The sequence below is a fragment of the Malus domestica genome, chromosome 12 (genome assembly GCF_042453785.1).
Source record: "Malus domestica chromosome 12, GDT2T_hap1".
Lineage (NCBI taxonomy): Eukaryota > Viridiplantae > Streptophyta > Magnoliopsida > Rosales > Rosaceae > Malus > Malus domestica.
In genome coordinates, this window is record NC_091672.1 from 31,426,919 (window position 1) to 31,446,340 (window position 19,422).

Below are 19,422 nucleotides of genomic sequence, written 5' to 3' on the forward strand. Positions count from 1 at the left end.
GAAACTAATAACCAGAAGATATTTCCTAGATTTTATCGTGGAAAACATCATATGTGCATTAATTGGCTTGAGGTTAAAAGGAAGGGAGGGCAAGACTAGCGTGTTTTCCAGTTGTTATGGGACCTCTTTTTGGTTTCTGTTTCTTTTTTGTTTTCCTGCATTGATCCAAAAAAGAAGAGAGAATATGAAATTCTTGGTTGAAACTCAATGAAGATTATAAGTTGAAACTCAATGTAGTACTCTTTCAACAAATGGAAATATAGAGAACGAAAGGAAAATGTGATGAAAAGTGAAAAGTGAACATTGAAAAATGAAAATGAAATGGTAGCTGCTTGAGCTTGGTCGATGTCGTCGTATTATTGTCAGTCAAATGCGTTTTCCGCCCACAAAGCGTTGGAAGAAGTCGAGTGCCTCCCGCGGCTTGTACTCTGGGACGGTGTGTCCAGCTCCCTGCATATGTTTACAGATTTATCGTTAATTTTGAAGGAAAGAAACATCTATATATAGCAATATTAATGTATACAGTAGAGGGACTAGAGACCTTGATGGTGAGAAAGGTGAGGCTGTTGGCATATCCTTGTAAGTAGCCGGCAACTTGGTTGTCAGAGGAGAACCAAGGTCTCCATTCATCTACAATCTCATATCCAAGTGATGCAGTCCATGCCTCGCTCCCAGTGTACGGAACACACATATCATGGTCTCCACTGCAACATTAATTGTTTTATTAATTAGCTTAATCCATATACATTTCACTTTAACTTGATTAATTAGGACTTGATCAATCTGTTAATATATTATTAAATACCTGTAAATAAGGGCTCTGTAACCTTGGGTTGTAAGGTTTTGGTGGTAAGGGATCATGCTTCCAGCATCGCGTGAATAACTTATTCTATCTGTGCATAACTCCCATGGACCAGCCACACTTTCCTGTCATACGTCATTCACTCATTCATTCATTCATTCATTCTTTCTTTCTTTTAATTAGATCATTAAGCAGAAAAAGAAAAATCAAGCAAGCTTACTGGTTGTGCATGAATTGCTTCCCTAACTTTTGGAGTGTTCAGCCATAGCGTTGCAACTTCATCATTCTGAAGAGAAATTATTTAATATCCAAATTAATTACTGAAAAATTAATCTAATCTAATCTAATTAAAATTGAGTTTTAAGAGTAACCTACGATACAAGGAACACCAGAATCCAGTGTCTTTGCGAGCTGAGGCCATGATGGGACAATGCCGTCTTCTACGTTTGCTCGAAAAGGCCAAGCTCGGCCAAACATCCTTTTCCTCACTCCCAGAGGCTTCTCTGTCGTCTTCCCCAATTGCTGAAAGCTTAACGGTAAGCTGCTTGTTTTATTTTCTTTGGAATTTTTGTTATTATCAGCTCCGGGGCCATGGTAACAAGGTTCAAGGATGTCGTAGAGGTTTAGTTCGTCAAGAGCCTAATTAATCAAATAGTTGTGTCCAGATTACAGTTAACAATGTGACAAGTTCGAATCTAATTAAATTGAATAAAAGAGCTAGAATTGCACCCTGTCAAGTGGTTGAAATTTTTCTTGGCATAGACTACGATTGGAAGGAGGAACATTAAGGAGGTCAGTACCACATGTGGCAACAACTTCCTGCAACATAGAGGCATCTCAGATATTTGCCTCACACAAACTTCTGACAGTGGAAATTCAGCAAGGAAAACCGAAAACGAAGACATAATGTGTGTGAGTTAACTAATTGATCAGTACTCTAGCCAGCTAGCTACCTGAAAGATTTTTTCTGAAATGAGAGCCATCCCATGAGCAAATGGGACTAAAGCATTGGCATCGAATCTTCGGTCTGTGACTCCATTCCCCACCAGGTAACCCTGATTACACACATTACAAGTTTAACTACAATTAACGCGATGAAACGAATCAGTTTATGTAGCTTAATTTTCTCAAGTCGACTTGACAGAATACGCACCTTGAGATTTAGAGTTGGTTTTGTTCCTTTGTTTATACCTATACATATATATATGGAGAAAATACAGTACATAGTTACACACCAGAAATTAAATCCAACAAATACATTATACACATATGCAATTCGAGTAATGTTGTATTTATATAAATACATATAAATTAATTAGCTACCTTTTGCAATTTGAGAAGCAAGAGTTGGTACGTAGACTCCAGCATAAGACTCTCCCGAAATATAAAACGGATTTGGTTGAAACTCTGGGAATTGCTGAAACCACTGTGATTGCATAAACAATACAGAATTCTTAGCAACAAAATAGAAGAAACAAACGAAAAAGAAAAGGGAGATTTTGGATGCGGTCCTTAGTTATGAATATTCTTTGATTGAAACCTTATTGGTTTTTAATTTTTGATCGAGATCCCTGAAATTAATATGATAATTTATTTCTATGTACGTTACTATATTTTTTAAATTAAAAATTAGAAATTTTAGTTGTTTATATAAATGAGATTTTAAATAAAAAAACCATAATTTGGGGGATTAAAAATATTAAAATATAAATATACTATTGTGTGTGTGTGTGTGTGTGTGTAAACATGGGTACATTCATCAAGATTAACCAAAAAATTTATTGTATCAAAAAATGGGTACATTCTTCAAAATCACAAAAAAAAAAGAAGATATTAAGCTTAATAACATTAGTAAATTTCTTCGATTAAACTTGACATTGATACATTTTAAAATCAAAGAAAAAAGAATGTACCCATATAAGTTTAAAAATAGATTAGAAAAAAATTGAATAGATTTTATATAAAAAAATGGTACATTTTACATATAACAAATTGGTATATTTAAGAATGAGTACATTTTAAGATTAAAAAGTTTTACATGAATGGGTACATATAATTAGCAGGGGTACATTTAGCAAAATAAAAAGTACAAATAAAAAAAATATGGGTACAAATACAAATAAACTTTAAAAAATATGGGCACAAAAAGAAATTAATATATGAGTACAAATTAAAACTGAAAAGAAAATTGGTACAAATTAAAAATGTCACATCCCGGCCCGGGATCCACCACATCTCAGGCCCGCTCCACCACCATAGCACGATATTGTCCGCTTTGGGCCCCGACTATGCCCCTCATGGTTTTGTTTCTAGGAACTTAGACGAGAACTTCCTGGTGGGTCACCCATCATGGGATTGCTCTTGTGCGCTACTCGTTTAACTTCGGAGTTCCTACGGAACTCGAGCCAGTAAGCTCCCAAAAAGTCTCGTGCTAGATATGGATGAAAATACACATTTAAGGATCACTCACATGAGCGATTTGGGATGTAACAATATGTTTATTTATGAATATTTTCTCCTAATCATTACTCTTGTAATCAATAACTGACTTTCGTCACCCTCAGGTGTCGGCCAGCACGTGCCTATCCGTGTATTCAGAGAATATCAGGATCGAGACGTGTCATATTGGTATCAGCAGCGAAAGCGTGGTCGGGGCCCAAAACGGACAATATCGTGCTACAGTGGTGGAGCGGGCCCGGGAAGTGGTTTGCCCCCGGGCGGGGATGTGACAAATGGTATAAGAGCCAATCCCTAGCTGAAAGTGTGCCGACGAGGACGACGGGCCCCTAAGGGGGGTGGATTGTTACATCCCACATCGCCCATGGAAGTGATCCTTAAATGTATATTCTCATCCATGGGCGATGTGGGATGTAACAATCCTTAAAATACAGTAACATTTTAAACATTAAATGAATATATTTAGAAATAAAAAATTATTTTATTATTGAAATAATTAATGATATTATTAATATCCAAGAACTTTGATAAAAAATTGAAAAAAAAAATATTTTAATCAATGGAGTAGTAAAACAAAGGATGAGAACCTAATTTATCCAAAAGAAAATGTATAGCATCACAGGACAACATTTTTAATCCCCTTTATAATCAATAAGCATATGATGATCTGTAATATGATATTGAGGAGTATATTAATTAATTAGAAAAACAGATTAATTACCCGGAGGAGAAAGGCATGGGTATCAAGAGCAGTCTGGATATCCCCAGTGGTATATTTGGTTTGGTTTCGAGAGTAAGAAAATCCAACACCAGCAGGAGAATCCAAATAAATTATGTTGGAAACCTGATAATTAATTAATTAATTGGTTATTAAATTATGCCCAATACTAAAAAATAAAGATGATAAAAATTAGTAAGGGGAAAACATGGTAGGCTTTCTATATAAATAATGTTTAATTAGATCTACCTTGGACCAGCTATAAGGATTAAGATGCAAAACAGGCAATGCTCCTTTAGGTTTTCCTTCTGCAAAATTGAATGGTCCTACATATATACATAATTAATCAAGTAAATTAACCTAAAAATATGATCTCATTTTCAAAGTTAATGATGTCACATCAATTTTTGGCCAAGGAATGATAAGATTTTGTCACATGTTGCATATTCTAGATGATGGTGTCAAGGAGTTTCATATGATTAACATCTAGTAGTGGCTTTTTATTTTTTGTGGTTATATTCAAAATAAATTAGCAGACAACAAGAAAAGACAACAATTCAATTATGTGTGGTGCCAATCTGCGTACAGCTGAAATGGACAACACACTTACACGTGTTAGAGTTGATCTGTGAATTGTGTTTCCAAGGCACATATTATCTATCAGTTACAGTTCCCCCGGTGCACACCAAGTAACTGATGACAAATAAATGGTCATATATCTTTGAATTTAGTGTAAGAGCGGAGAATAAATAGATCTGGTTTTAATATTTTAATCTCAATTTTTTATATCAAATCTAATGGTTTTAATGTTTTAATCTTAAACATGAATCTTGACCCGGTGTGACGACGGGAATGAAGAAATTATTGTAATTTGTGAAACAAAAGTGATATTTTTATCCAATCATCACACCTGTGAGCAAGCTAACTGATAATAACGGCCCCCAAACGAGAAGAAGGGCATATACAGTGAAACACATCCACCAAACGTCTCTAAAAACGTGTAGCAGCAGAAGCATCTCATGCAAAAGCATATATAATACAGACACTAGTCGTCCAGCTATTATATTGTTATATATAATAAGATAAAATGGGAAAGAAAAACAAACTTGTGGTTGAACAGAAATCACCTAAGTATATATATTATTGAAAAAGATATAGAGAGAAAGAAACTAAAATGATTCAAGTAGTAGTGGTGTGTAAGTAGAAGAAAGCAAAAAAGAAAGAAAGAGATCAAGTGGAAGACTGAACATGTACGGTAGGGATTGGTTACCATGTTCATAGACAAATCCGTCGAAGCTAGAGCAGCCGGGTCCACCATTGAGCCACAGAACAACCGGATCAGTTGCTGGGTTCCCTTCTGAAACTACGAAGTAATAGAAAAGATTCTTTCCATCTATGCTAATATATCTACACAATATTCAACAAATTCCCATCAAATTAAAAGTAGTAGTTCTAACATATAGAGATATATAAGCATAATATGTACATGTGTGTAATTATATAACTGAATTACCCAGAGTAGTGCTTGGATGGAAAGGTAGCATTAAAACCAGGAAGATGAGTGACAAGAGAGCTTTGAGGGGCAGCCTCAATAATGACGACCAAACTCACAAAAAGCATGCAGCAGAGTGAGAGTACTGAAAATTTGGCCATGGCCGCCATGCCTCCTTCCTTGTATTAATCAAGAATTTCACAAGGACCTGCAGTTTCTTAGTAATAAACTTGTTGCTGTGTTGATATATATATAAAGAAGATGGAGAGGTGATAAAATCAATGAGAAGAGTACTCTGTATATACAATAAAATTATTTATAGACAATAAATTTCGAGATATGGAGGGTGGAAGAAGAACAAGGCCAAAATATTAATTTTGGGTCAAATTACAAGGAATTTTTTTTGGCATAATAAAGTCAAAAACAACTTCCACCAAAAAGTAAGACAAAAGAAGAGAAAGGAGGACCATGCAATATATATGTTAAAGGGGGACCCCCAAACCACTTTGCGAAGATCGGAGAGAACGTCTATGCAATATGTATGTTAAATTGGCTAATACTTTTGTCTAATATATGATTAAGTTGAGCTTGGTCTAAAATATTCATAACATTCCGATATTTTCATCGAAATTTCCGTGTTTTTGGACTACATATATTTTTTTGGACTACCGAGATATCATCGATATTTTAGACCTTGCTAAGTTACTCATGTATCTTACCATACAATGTATAAAGTATAAAATATTGTATTAATTCATTATATATAAATGATTATGGTGTGTTTAAACTTATTTCATTAATTACTACATATTTTCTACACTCACAATGTTTGCCTGCTCGCTATATAATCAACTTAAATCAGTTATAACTTATATATATCATGCAATGCATTTTCTTCCAATTTTTTGTGATAAACTAATAGATAATTGACTAAATAAACATCCTGCAAAGTTTCAATAAAAATTTCCAAGTTTTTCTTACAATTTCCGTGGTTTTTATTCAATTTTTATCGATATCGATAATATCCCGATATTTCCATCGAAATTTCCGTGTTTTTGGACTATCGATATTTCCGATATCATCGATATTTAATACCTCTGACCAAAATAAAGAATAAATTTTCATAATACTATATACAGCAAAAGAGGTAAAAATTTGAGCTATTTAATTGACCGGTGAAATTATGTACGAATATATATTATATTATTGTTAGTAAAAAAGCGTTTGTGTTTGGATGAAATCGTTCGTTGTAAACAAGAGTCTAAGAGAGAAACTAATTAACTGGCAGAGAGAGCGGATTGAAGCAAGCTATGCTTTACGAGGGAGTGATTAATATTAATATATGATAATTGATTTATTGGCGATGGATACAACATATATCATACACACACCTGCTGTGCTGTGCTGTGCGGATACTGCGATGTTAGATTGTAAATTAGAAGGGAAGGGAAAATGAAGATCGCCGCGTGAAATCCAATGAATGAAGGAAGGAATATTGCCCAAATTCTAGTGCCTGCAGTCCAAATTCTAGTGCCTGCACTGCACTGCAGGCACTTAAGGTATTACTTACTACTAGGATTAGGATATATATATATATATATTACTGCAGTAGGATATCTCGTCGTCAAACCAACTAAGGAGTTCACCAAAATAAGAAATAAAATTTAAAAAAAAAAAAAAAACCCTAATTACGGAATTAATAAACTAAAATAGAAATTGGAAGGTGGGGGAATTTTTGTTTTTGTGGAATTTTATGAAATTAGGGTAGTGTGAGTGGAGTGGAGGCTAAAACCAAGCAAGGTATAATATGATGACGATGTTGATGAGGAAGGTGATAATTTTATTTAATTTCATCACTGAGTGATGAATAATTAAGTAGTAGGTAGTGGTGCAAATGATGCATCTTGGACTAGAGATCGATTAGGAAACAAAACGTGCAGTCTCAAACTTTTCTAATGGTAGAGAATAGCGAGTGAAAACATAGATATATTGCTCTTTCCAATTCTGTAATATGAATGTGAGAGAGATCGGTAGGTTTCAAGTTACTATCACCCCACCACTCCCTAATAGAGACTCTAACTACCACGGGGTGGCCAGTGGTTAGGGGAATTCTAGGCCCGAATTTGATATGGCTCGTCCTAGATTTGATTTCTGACACTGGTAAATTACATAATTGTGGCCACGTGAGTCTTCTCAGCCCTAAAAAAGATGAATTGTTGTGGTTTCATCACCAGCTGGTCCCTTTTCTCTATTAAAAAAAAAAAAAGACTCTACCTTCTTAGGTGATGATGTTCATAGCTTTTTCATCTTCGAAACTAATATATTATTAGAAGGATGATCGAGCCTTTTAGTCTATGCGAGCGCACATATATCAACTTGTGAAAATTAGTTTGAGGATCCTACCTTTGTGAGTCGCATGAATTATATGATATATATTCCTGAGTTATTGGTGGTCTAGGATGAAATTAAAATGGAGCCCTCTCCGCCACTTTATTTTCAAAAGAAAAATAAAATGCATAATTTTTTTTTCTATACATGCTTTTTTTGGGCTTAAAACGTAATAGTTTGAGTAAATAAATATATGAAATGAGAACACATTCGTTGAAAACTTCTTCTTCTTTATGATGTCAAAATCATCAATCACTCACATTTTCAAAATCAAGCCTTCACATCATATCTTTTCCAATGCATAAGAGTGTCAATCCATTTAACCTTTCATGTGTCATAGTCGATCTAAAGTAATTTTTCAACAGCTTCAATCGAATTACCTGTTTCTTAGTTTCTTGTTTTCTTAAAAAAAAAAATAAAAAACTAGGTTAGAAACTTAATAGATATTTGAAGGGAGATTGAGAAGGCGAGAATGAAAAGGAAAAAAAAATAGGGAGAATTTTGTTTGCATTCCTTTTATCAATATATGGTTCCTTTGAGCTCCTATATTATACTAGAGTTGTATTCTTGGAAGAAAACAGTATTAAACTTTAGGATATTATATTTTCATATAACGCTAATATAAAATAATACGCTTTCTTTTGTATATGTGGAGCGGTCGACCTTTCCGCCTTTGCTGATGAACGGCCCTGGCTTTTATATATGGAAACTTTAACGAAAAGCACCTAGTACTGTTCACTTTAACGAAAAACCACATTTTTACACTAAAAAGTCAATCCTGGTACTATTCATTTTACCCTTTATTTTGTCCTTATCATTAAAACTCAAAGTTTTCAAGCCCTTTTCATTAGTTTTCCTTTTATATATAGGTGTACATATCTGAAAATGCATCCGGATCCTCTTTGTGAAGATTTCAGGTATCCGTGAATCGTATTCGTTCATCGTACATCGTACGGTCAAAAATCATTTTAAATAAAAATTAAACACAAACAGTACTTGACAAAAACTGATCGTAATATGTACGATGAATGTATACAATTCACAGATTTCTAGGATCCTCACCAAAAAGATTCGGAGAGAATCCTGTTGGATTACACTTGGCACTTGATGCCCTACAAGTCAATAATTGAGTCAAAGCTAGCTGACATGGCAAGATCTGAGTGACTTTGCATTGCAACTCCAAAGACAGCAGAAGATGACCCCAAAAACCTTATCCAAAATAATTAAAAAGAGAGGCTCTAATTCTATCCTCCTCTATCTCTCTATGCGTGCATGTGCTTACACTCTCTCCCCTCTCTAGCAGCAGCAACCAATATGGATATGATGGGCAGGACTAGTCCTAGTCCTGGCCGGGAGCAGAGAACCCAGAGATGAGTGCCTCCGTTTCCATCACTGCCCTCGTTGCCTCTAACCCCGCTGCTGCTGCCGCCACCGGCACCCTCCACCGCAAAACTACTAGTTCCTCCACTATCACCACCACTACTAGTACTGCAGCTAAACGAACAATTTTCACCTCCACCTCCAATTCCAAGCCTAATTTTACTGCCTCCTCTTCCTCCTCCTCCCACTACCACCACCCCTTCATACTGCGAGGTACCTACTTAATTACCCTTTCATCTGCAATGATCTCTCTATTCTAGTTACATCTCATGTTCTTCTATATATATGTCACCACTTAGTTCATTTGGATTCTAGAAATACAATAAATAAATAAAAAACAGCTAGAAACAACTTTGACATCTAATTAATCAACAGGAATGGGAACTCTTAACTGTTACTCCAAATTTCTGATTAGAGGTAGAGAGTACTGTCTCAATTCACATCACATATAAAATTCATTTGATTAAATTCATCAACTGATTGCAAGTGGCCCTTTACCACAGTAGTGGAAAGGAGTTGAGCCCTTACATGATGGCGTGGGTTCAAACCCCGTCGGTGGCTAATCTAACAAAAACTATCGTTTGACAAAAAAAAAAAATTCATCATCTGATTCAACAGTTTATACTTTTTCCTTAATAACTTATATCCTGTGAAACATAATTTTACTTTTATACTTTTTCCTTAATAACTTATATCCTGTGAAACATAATTTTACTACCGTAATAAAAGTTTGAGTAAATCAATTGCTTGTAACTGATCATGTGGCGGAATGCATGCAGTAACAAATGATCCGACTAGTAGTAGGAGCACTACTGAATCAGAATTGTCGACGACGGATAAAAGAACGGAGGCCGATAGGATTGTTGATGGATTGAACTTTGGGGAGCTATGCAATGAGTTTGAGTGCATTAGTAGCCCCTTGGTGGAGTCTACAGCTCGACAACTTGTACGCGATATCCTTGAGCTACGAGAAGGCAATCGTGCCCTTGGAACCTTTGCTGTTTCTGTTAAATACAAGGTATATAATTAAAACTTAACATGTAATGTAGTGTGGTATATGTGCTTATATATACTCGGTTAGAAGTTCTAGTGCTTTTATATGCGCTCAAGCGCTGACCAGTTAAATGTTTGTTATTCTAGGACCCAGTTAGAAGTTTTAGCGGACGTGACAAGTACAAGAGACCGCTATGGATAACCAGTGCACTAGAAAAGCCCTCTGTGGTGAGTCTTCTGAGTTCATCTCTTATTCCTTTTGAAATTCCTTGTATAACAAGCAACAGAAATGCAAGATAAAAATAAACTTTGTTGTTATTGTTTCATATGAACAGAGTGTGCAAGAAATGAGCATGTTATCGACGAGTGTCCTGAGTATCAAGTGGACAATCAAAGGGAAGGCGAAGAACATTATAGGAGGAGATTTGATCATAAGAATAAATTCCCAGTTCACTCTAAACCAGATAAGTGGCCAAGTCATTGAACATGAAGAGTTTTGGGATTTATCAGCTTCATCAGCCATTGCGAAAGCATATTTCTGGACATCACGCCGTCTTTATGCTACAATTGAGGGTGGAAAAGACTTGGTTGATCTTGCTAAAACCATTTCCAGCAAGTTCCCTAGAGAAAAACAGAACATGGAAATTTATCCAGACCCTTACGGTGATCCAACGAAGGTTAGTAATTAAACAAACGAAACACAAATATTTTATTCATTCTTACGCTAAAGATCCTTCCCCCTTTTTTTTTTTTTTTTTAAATTTATTTCAATCGATTGACGTATTGTTTGCATGCTAATTTGATTCAGTTCTTTCAAAGGGATGATGGTTTCCAGAGAGATGTATACCAAATTGGACTGTTTCTGGCACTGGTTTATTTTGTTGTACAGCTTTTGAAGACAACCTTGTAAAGTGATGTAGGCATAACATATGTAATACATTTGAATAAGGTAAAAGGTAAACTTTGCCTACTCCTCTAATAAAGTTTTCTTTTTTTTAAAGAGACTGATGATAAAATATTTCATATGAGGGAAAGAAGAGAAAAACAAAATATAAAAATAAATATCAAAGGTGAAAGACAATAATAAAATAAAAGTTTGCCTAGTGCCTTGGAGCGTGACATTTTTTTTTCACAAGGCAATGATGATGCTTTAAGAACTCAAGGGCTTTTTTAGTTGCTTGCCTTGGGACCATGGAATCTCAGTGTCGTCCCTGAGTAGAACATAATTTTTTTTGTTATTTTGTTGATAATTGATTGGAGAAAAATAAAACCCCAGGATAGTTTATTAGATAAGTGACGAGATATTAAAGAAATTCAACAAGAAAATAGACCAGATGTAGAGTGGAAAGGTTTGAGAAAAAAGAAAAAAGGAAAGGGTGACGGTAAAGAAGGACGAGTGCAATAAAAAAAGTGAATTAAGAGAGAGAAAATTCGACAAATAAAAGGGATTTTTTATATTTTATATTTCAATAGACATATCTATACTATTATTAAGAAAACATCATTGTCAACCTTTTCTCCTTTTTTTTATATTTTTTCCTCACTTTGATACACACTATTGACAAAAGAATGGCAAAATAGTAATTTTGTACTTTTTGACAAAATGATAATTATATCCCTATTTTTTCAATTTTACCCTCTTTTTTTAGATCATGACAATCCTATTTTTTCAATTTTACCCTCACTTTTGATACATAATATTTACATAAAGATGACAAAACAATAATTATGTAATATTAAAAAAAATACACTTATTAAGAGAAATTGTTCACACACATACAAAATGTGTGCTCTAGTATTTAGAAAGGAAAAAAATTAATTAATTTTCATGTTAAGCTATATCCCAATCACTAAAAGTGTATTTGATAGAATGATATTTTTTTTATTGAAATCTAATGGTTTAAAACTCGTGTTAAATTTATGTAAAAAGTACGATTTATCTATCCGCTCATATACATATAAAATCAGTCCTCAATTTGAGGATATGTGAGGTAAATGCATGTTAGCCACATGCATTTGGATCTCATAGGTTCTTAAAATGAGGACATTAGGTCATCTCCAATAGGAAGGGTTAAAGGTATAAAGCAAAAAAATGATCAGAATTGTTCAAAAATTCATATCCAAATGAGGGCTAGGCAATAAATTTGTGGAGCCCACCTGTAATAACTCGTCAATAATTTTACGATTTTATTAATTTTAAAAGAGTGAATTGACTAAAATGCCCCTAGAATCGAGATTGTTGACTTTCGTTGACCATTGTTTAGACTTTCGTTGACCATTGTTTAGAGAGACGTACGAAAAATTCTTTTAGCGTGACATGAACATGTAGGAGCAAGCAGAATCAAATTCGAAGTTACAGTTAAAATTTTACAAAACTACGAATGTAAAAAGCATTTTGATAATTGCACATGGCAGGATATTTTTCTGTTTTTGTCTTTTATGGAATTAGAGTGTGAGCCAGTGGGGCCCACACCCCACTCTTTTCCCCTCTCCCGTGCCTTCCAAATCTCTTGGGTCTCTCCTTTATTTTCAATTTTTTTTCTTGTCTTCTCTCTTTTAAATTTGAGAAATTTTTAATTATGATGGGTAAATAAAAATGATAGAATTTTTTTTTTTAAATTATTAACTTTTTAGCATATATATTTTATGACACGTGATGTACTATCTCGTGTACCAATCACACTGAAAAAATCTCTCTCATCTTCACTCTCTCCCCCATCTCTCATCCCTCACAGATTCTCTCCTTATCTTTACCCTTTATACTCTCTCTTTCTCTCAGTTTTCTTTTTCTCGTCCCTCTCTCTCTGCAAGTGCAGAAAAAACAGCACCATCACCACAACCAGGGTATAAAAAATCGATAATATCGGTGATATTTCGCCGATATTATCGTTTTTTTCGGAGTTTGATATTTCCACACACATCCAATAGGTTTTCGTCAAAATATCGCGACATTTTAGAAATCAACCCCAATCTTGTTCCAATTGCAGATCAAGAAACAATCAAAACAGATTCAACCCCAATCTTGACAAACCCTAGAAATCAACCTAGAAAAAAAAATCAAAATAAAACCTTATATTTTGAAATCAACCCAGAAATCTTATCGTTCATTCCGGCGGCTGCTTTTTCTACGACTGCTTCGTTCCTTCCGCTCCTTGGAGCTTCGCCGGAGAGGAGTTGCGACTATCGAAACCATTGGACTCAGTATACGATGCAGAATCGTTGTCAAATCTTCTGCGGCGACTCTTGGATAACAACAACGTCGACAACTCTTGGATGACGACGACGGTGCCTCCTTCATACTTCTACAGAAGGAGAGGCAAGAGTCTCGACGACGGCGCCTCCTTACTTCTGACTAGGGCTGGGTTCGGTTTGAAACGGTTCGGGTTTTTGCCAAAACCGAAACCGAACCGAAATTTCGGTTCAGTTCGGTTCGGTTCAATTTTTTTTCGGTTTTTTTCGGTTCGGTTTTTTTTCGGTTCGGTTTTTTTCGGTTCGGTTTCGGTCTGGTTCGGTTATTTTTTATTTTTTATTTTTTTTATAAAATGTAAACTTTCATTAAACTTACATACATATCAAAAGCCCACAACTAAACACAAACAAAAAAATGGGCCAGCACAACAACCCAACCCAAGGGTTAAGCCCGAAAAAGAAAGAAAAAAACTGAAAGCCTAGCTGCCTAGCTGCTTAGTTCCCTTGCTGCCTTCGAAGCAAGCTCCGGCGACCATGAACCAGCAATCCAACAAACACCAGAGGTGAAGACCATGAATCGCGATATCCAATCACGATTTCCTGCATTTGACGACCCCTGAGCACAAACAAACATAATTTTCCTTCAGCTTATGAATTAACAATCACAAATTTTGCACCTTTATGACAATAAAAACATTATTTCCAGTGTTCAAACAGACTGAAACATATAATAGAACCAACCAACTTCACCCCCACCTACCCTTTTAGAACTTAAACAAAAGGCCAAGGACATTTGTATGTATAACTGTGTCATACAGAAATTCATCCACTGATCAACAAGACGAGGAGTCAAACTTACTGAAGTCCTCTGCTAATTTAGACCACCATTTGCCTCAATGTATATATAACCATTTGACTCAGCCAAACCTACAACGCCGGAACAAAACCAAAGTCATTCAAATCCTTGAACAAGCGAGTTTCGAAAAAATAAATTTAGATTGTATCTTTTTAATACAAAACCAGGAAAGCAAATGAAATACCTCAGCCCTAGTGTCGGTATCTGCAAGCCGTTGCTTTATGTCTCTTGCTATCGAAAAGAAAACTTGCTCCACATTAAGATTCGTCTTTGCACTCTGCGTTACACAATATCTTCAGTAAACGGAAACACTTATTATTCAACTAGTTTCCGGTAGAGTTGGGGGCTGCGGTAGACGGAGCTGGGGGCGAGACGACGTGAGATGACGGGAACGACCTCGAAAGAGGCACGTAGCAGAGATCGAATCAGTAATCCAAATAACAATTGAAACAAATATCCAAATACACAAATCCAAAAACCAAATGCAAAAAAGGGATTATAATTGTCAGATCCAAACAAAAATCAATAAATCATCGAAATCAAAAGCTAAAAAATAAAAGGAAAAACAAGGTTCAGTGAAGGGAGAGAAGATGAAATTACCCTGCTTGTGACCGGTGCCTTTCTCGACGAGTCGACGGTATGGCACTGAGCGCACTTGGTCTTGAAGATTTTCTCACAGAGAGTGATTGAAGTTGAAGACCGAGAGAGAGGGTTACTGGGTTAAAGGGTGTTGCGGCGGCTGTGGCTGCCTAGGGTTAAAGAATTTAACACGAGAGAGAGAAGAGAAGAATGAAAAAAAATAAAAGTTGTGGCTGCTGTGGCTGGCTAGGGTTAAAAGGGTTTTGTAGATTTCTCAAAAAAAATTTAAAAAATTCTCTAAAATCCTAAAGGCATGAGGGTTCGAACCCATGCCTTGCAGTTTGAAAAGCTTCACAGAAACCAACTTGGCAACGAGTTATGTTTTGTTATGATTGTATGACTAAAATATTTATAATATTGAAAATAAATAAATAAATATTTATATCGGTTCGGTTCGGTTCGGTTCAGTTTCCGAACCTCAAAAACCGAAACCGAACTGACCAGATTCGGTTCGGTTCGGTTTGACAGTTTCGGTTCGATTTTTTTTTCGGTTCGGTTTTTTTCGACCTCGGTCCGGTTTGGTTTTCGGTTTTTTTCGGTTTTCGGTTTTTTGAACCCACCCCTACTTCTGACGACAACGGCGCCCCTTTTTTCTGCGGTGACTCTTGGATGACGACGATGGCGTCTCGACAACTGTGGAGTCGAGACTGAGAGAGATGAGATTGGGAAATCGAGACTGAGAGAGATGAGATTGGGTTCAGACTTGAGAGAGTTCGAGAATGTGTGTGCGTGTCTGTGAATCAGAGATTCAGAATGAGAGACGGAGAGGAGAGGACTGAAAAACTTAAGTTGGATTGGACGGTTGAGATTAAATCTCAACCAATCCGACGGTCCACATAATTCTTAAACCTATTTAAATTAAACATATATTTTATAAATGTCCTTGTGTGCGTGTGTGGTGGCGTGTGAGAGTCTCTGACTCTGTGTATGTGTGTGGTGGCGTGTGAGAAAAAAAAAAGCATTCAAATAATTCATAGGGAACTTTAACAAAAAGCTCCTGGTACTGTTCACTTTAACTAAAAACCACATTTTTACACTAAAAAGTCAATCTTGGTACTATTCATTTTACCCTTTATTTTGTCCTTATCGTTAAAACTCAAAGTTTTCAAGCCATTTTCATTAGTTTTCCTTAATTCATAACCTTGTCTCTGACTCTCTGTCTCTGACTCTTGACAACTTTTACAACTTTTGACAAGATAAAAAGTAATGGTGGTTTCATCAAGATTTTAAATCACTCATGTATCTTACCCTGCAATGTATAAAGTGTAAAATATTGTAGTAAATCATTATATATAAATGATTATGGTGTGTTTAATCTTTTTTTCATTAATTACTAAATATTTTCTACACTTACAGTGTTTGCCAGCTCGCTGTATAATCAACTTAAATCAGTTAAATCCATCATGCAATGCATTTCCTTCCAATTTTTTGTGATAAACTAATAGATAATTGACTAAATAAACATCCTGCAAAGTTTCAATAAAAATTTCCAAGTTTTCTTACAATTTCCGTGGTTTCCATGTAATTTTTATCGATATCGATATTATCCCGATATTTTCATCGATATTTCCGTGTTTTCGGACTACCGATATTTCCGATATTACCGATATTTTTTTCCTTGACCACAACTCATATCAGTCGCCATCACTAACCCAGAAACAACAACATTGAACCAGGGCCTGGCACTGCGTTGTGACCACCGACACTGTTCACTATCGTTCCACACTAACTCCGGCGAGTTCTCGGTTTTCCGACCAAGGGTGAGCCTCGGGACCCCTCAACCTCAAATCATATTATTTTTGAACTCCTGATATTGTCTTTAACCTTCAAAATGGGATTTGGTAGAGCTGATGCAGAAAAAAAAAAGCACCTTGGGAGAATATCCCCTGATTTTTGTAGGAAGGGACCGTGGCCGTTGGGCCACTTTCAGATGCTTTTGTAGGAAGGAACCGTGGCCGTTGGCAGCCTTAAATATATTTGTTTCCCATGCACTGCATCATTTAACGTGTTGAGTATTTACATATTCCCCGCCCTTGTTGTATAAATGGTTGACTATAACAGGAGTAGGAGTAGGAGTAGGAGGTACAGAAGTGTGCATAAAAGTTGCATCACATTTACCTACCTAAGAGTCGGGATAGAGTTAAAAACTGTCCCAGTGTTCCTTGATAAAAAACCATCTTTTGCCGCATAAAGTATGACATTCATGAAATAAAGAAGCACTGTGAACACAGAAGAAAAAGATTAGGGAAGCTAAAGCAACATGAAATGTTATCTTAATCGATTATACATCAAAGATTGCATTGCATTGCAGCATGGCGGGGCGGCTTGGCTTGGCTGGAAAGATACTACAAACTAGGCATGCCATCCTTAAACAGTCTTCTTAGCTAGGTTGTGAGAAGCTCTTGAGCCAATAATTGTTCTTGTTGCTGCGCCCTGGAATGAATGAACGAATGAAGTGAATGAATGTAAAGTGAACGAGTAATTATTCTTGTTGCTTCGTTTTTCTTTTCTTGTTCAAGATTGGAATGTAGAAATAGTAAACGTAAATCATATGACAAATAACTCTCCCATTCTGCAAAAGGGGTGTGGATTTCATTCCCTTTCCTCATCTGTTAGAATCAACACTATATATATGCTATACAATCCTATTCCCGGATAGTATGCCGATTGCTGCTCATCCCAATTTCAATCCCATACTCTAATCAAAGCGGCATGCACTGAATCCTTCAGAGATATCAACCAACCCAACACTAGTGACTCGTCAATGAGTTTCCGACGACAATGAGGCTCAAATATTAATAGCAGATCGCAAACAAGCTCATCCCACCCACGAACCAGAAAGGGTGGACAAAAACTATCACCACCTGGAAAGACAGACAGATCAAGATTCAAGGGCTAGCAAAATGAATCAAACACTGAATGGAACGCTTGACATAAGAATAAAATGAAACATAAAACCAAAACTGTAACGAGTCAAACACTGAATGGAACGCTACTCACAAGCGTAGTCAGTCCACCCGATGGCCTGGTGTTTTTGATATCATACAAGATTAGCTTATTTGAAAGTACCAAATCTGTAACTCGGAACAATTACAGTATTAATTTGATACATAGCATTCAATTCATGTGAAGAAACCAACCAATAAAATATGCCATTCAAGACCCTACCTCCCAGGATAGTCATGGACATTCCGTCTTTAGATTTCATGGACTTGGGTTGCCAACCAGAACACCAGACACACCCATCCTGTGTATAATGTCATGACAAAAATGTATAGTAGTCAACAACTCATGGAACAAGGTCAAGGTGATTTACTTTTGTTCGAGAATCTAAAACACTTGCCTTTTTTCCGGAACAGACACTCATGAGGATATGCAGTCAACACCGCAGAATTCTTAAAATTAAACTTCAAAACCAGAATTCCACCATCAACACTTGCACAAGGAAGAGTAACTTCAGGTTTCAACAAGCATCACTGCTCTTCGTACATTCACATGCTTCCATCAAGTTAATTAGCAAATGTAATAGCTAAGATGATTGTGCTTACTTTCCGGAATACTCAAAACATGTAAACTGCTCGTCAACAGTATGTTTTTTCCATCCACACTGTCGAGCATATATCTGATTTACCAACAAAATAACAATGTCAGGTTTTTCAACCAAAACAGGAAGCAATGTAGTTATTTAGACAACAAAATCCAAATGAAGAGAGTTAAAGACTTCAGTGACCACCTTTTTCATAAAAGGTTCATAAACCTCTGCCGCAAGATAAGCCCAGGTTGTTCCACTGTCGATTACTCCTCTGTTCCAGTCTTCGAAAAGGCCAAATAAATCTGTGGGAAGATTTAAAACATCGCCACCCACCTCAATGGACTTCATATAACAGTGTAATGTGGCCTGATATCATATTCAATAAAATTAAATGTTTTCAAATTTCATAAGCCAATTACAGCATATTTTTTAATGAAGTTGAGTACCACAAAGGATTCCGAGATTGTGTAACATACTGATTTGGTATCATGACTTCCTCCATGTTTTAATTTTCGGTGATTCTTCTGGAGCATTTGAAATAGCTTATCTAATTGAGACAAAATAATATTGGATTGACTTGTACAAATGTTATTGTTGAACCTCTTCTTATGTTCTTGGATGGATTGTATGAATTTTGAAGATAGGTTTTCAAATTTAATATATACAAAAACCCAAAAGGGTAAATTACTTAAAACTACTCAACTATGGGTTTCACAATCTCATATCTCATCTTTTAAACATTGCAATTTCATATCTCAACTTACGAATTCGTTGCAATGTCAACCATTCGTTAACTTTTCTGTTAAATGCTGATGTGGTAAGTGTGGGGCCCATATTTTTCTGACGTGGCATAAATATTCTTATGTCATAACTGGGCGTATAATATGACGATTTTGAAGAGAATTGTGGGCCAAACCATGAGACCGTCAAGTTTAAGGCCAGAAACAATCGTTTTGGCTTTTAAAATTGCGTTTTA

At 35.8% G+C, this 19,422-nt stretch overlaps 2 protein-coding genes and 1 long non-coding RNA gene across 5 annotated transcripts; 1 reads left to right on the forward strand and 2 right to left on the reverse strand.

Annotated features, from left to right (window-relative positions):
- Window positions 1–190: 190 nt before the first annotated feature.
- LOC103430520 (serine carboxypeptidase-like 20) lies at window positions 191–5,944 on the reverse strand. Of its 2 annotated transcripts, none has more exons than XM_029090224.2 (13): window positions 5,491–5,944; window positions 5,248–5,384; window positions 4,227–4,303; window positions 3,981–4,103; window positions 2,126–2,228; window positions 1,956–1,993; window positions 1,756–1,857; window positions 1,532–1,621; window positions 1,178–1,441; window positions 1,023–1,088; window positions 806–927; window positions 542–704; window positions 191–450 (listed from the first exon to the last, which is right to left on the reverse strand). In XM_029090224.2, exons 1-13 carry the CDS (start codon window positions 5,637–5,639, stop codon window positions 367–369), a joined length of 1,518 nt encoding a protein of 505 aa, XP_028946057.1. In that variant the 5' UTR covers window positions 5,640–5,944; the 3' UTR covers window positions 191–366. The 2 variants fall into 2 exon arrangements, with proteins under 2 accessions (XP_028946057.1, XP_070666050.1); XM_070809949.1 differs by having other exon boundaries at window positions 1,178–1,324; window positions 5,491–5,917.
- A 3,117-nt stretch (window positions 5,945–9,061) lies between these two features.
- Window positions 9,062–11,230, forward strand: LOC103430521 (uncharacterized). Its single transcript, XM_008368669.4, has 5 exons — window positions 9,062–9,450; window positions 10,017–10,255; window positions 10,378–10,458; window positions 10,566–10,907; window positions 11,039–11,230. The coding sequence occupies exons 1-5, from the start codon at window positions 9,228–9,230 to the stop codon at window positions 11,138–11,140; spliced, it is 987 nt and encodes a 328-aa protein (XP_008366891.2). The 5' UTR covers window positions 9,062–9,227; the 3' UTR covers window positions 11,141–11,230.
- A 2,518-nt stretch (window positions 11,231–13,748) lies between these two features.
- On the reverse strand, window positions 13,749–15,075 carry LOC139190138 (uncharacterized). Of its 2 annotated transcripts, none has more exons than XR_011574148.1 (4): window positions 14,876–15,075; window positions 14,460–14,671; window positions 14,180–14,346; window positions 13,749–14,035 (listed from the first exon to the last, which is right to left on the reverse strand). It is a non-coding gene; the product is annotated as an uncharacterized lncRNA (long non-coding RNA). The 2 variants fall into 2 exon arrangements; XR_011574149.1 differs by having other exon boundaries at window positions 13,751–14,035; window positions 14,279–14,346.
- Window positions 15,076–19,422: the final 4,347 nt, after the last annotated feature.

What these genes read in the sequence shown, in the direction of transcription:
- LOC103430520 (XM_029090224.2), bottom strand. Translation starts at nt 5,639, where the DNA reads ATGGCGGCCATGGCCAAATTTTCAGTACTCTCACTCTGCTGCATGCTT. An exon ending in CCCATGCCTTTCTCCTCCGG is followed by an intron (nt 2,229 to 3,980) that starts GTAATTAATCTG and finishes ATGCAATCACAG; the next exon opens with TGGTTTCAGCAATTCCCAGA. An exon ending in TACAGAGCCCTTATTTACAG is followed by an intron (nt 705 to 805) that starts GTATTTAATAAT and finishes TTAATGTTGCAG; the next exon opens with TGGAGACCATGATATGTGTG.
- LOC103430521 (XM_008368669.4), top strand. Translation starts at nt 9,228, where the DNA reads ATGAGTGCCTCCGTTTCCATCACTGCCCTCGTTGCCTCTAACCCCGCT. An exon ending in CCACCCCTTCATACTGCGAG is followed by an intron (nt 9,451 to 10,016) that starts GTACCTACTTAA and finishes GAATGCATGCAG; the next exon opens with TAACAAATGATCCGACTAGT. An exon ending in CACTAGAAAAGCCCTCTGTG is followed by an intron (nt 10,459 to 10,565) that starts GTGAGTCTTCTG and finishes TCATATGAACAG; the next exon opens with AGTGTGCAAGAAATGAGCAT.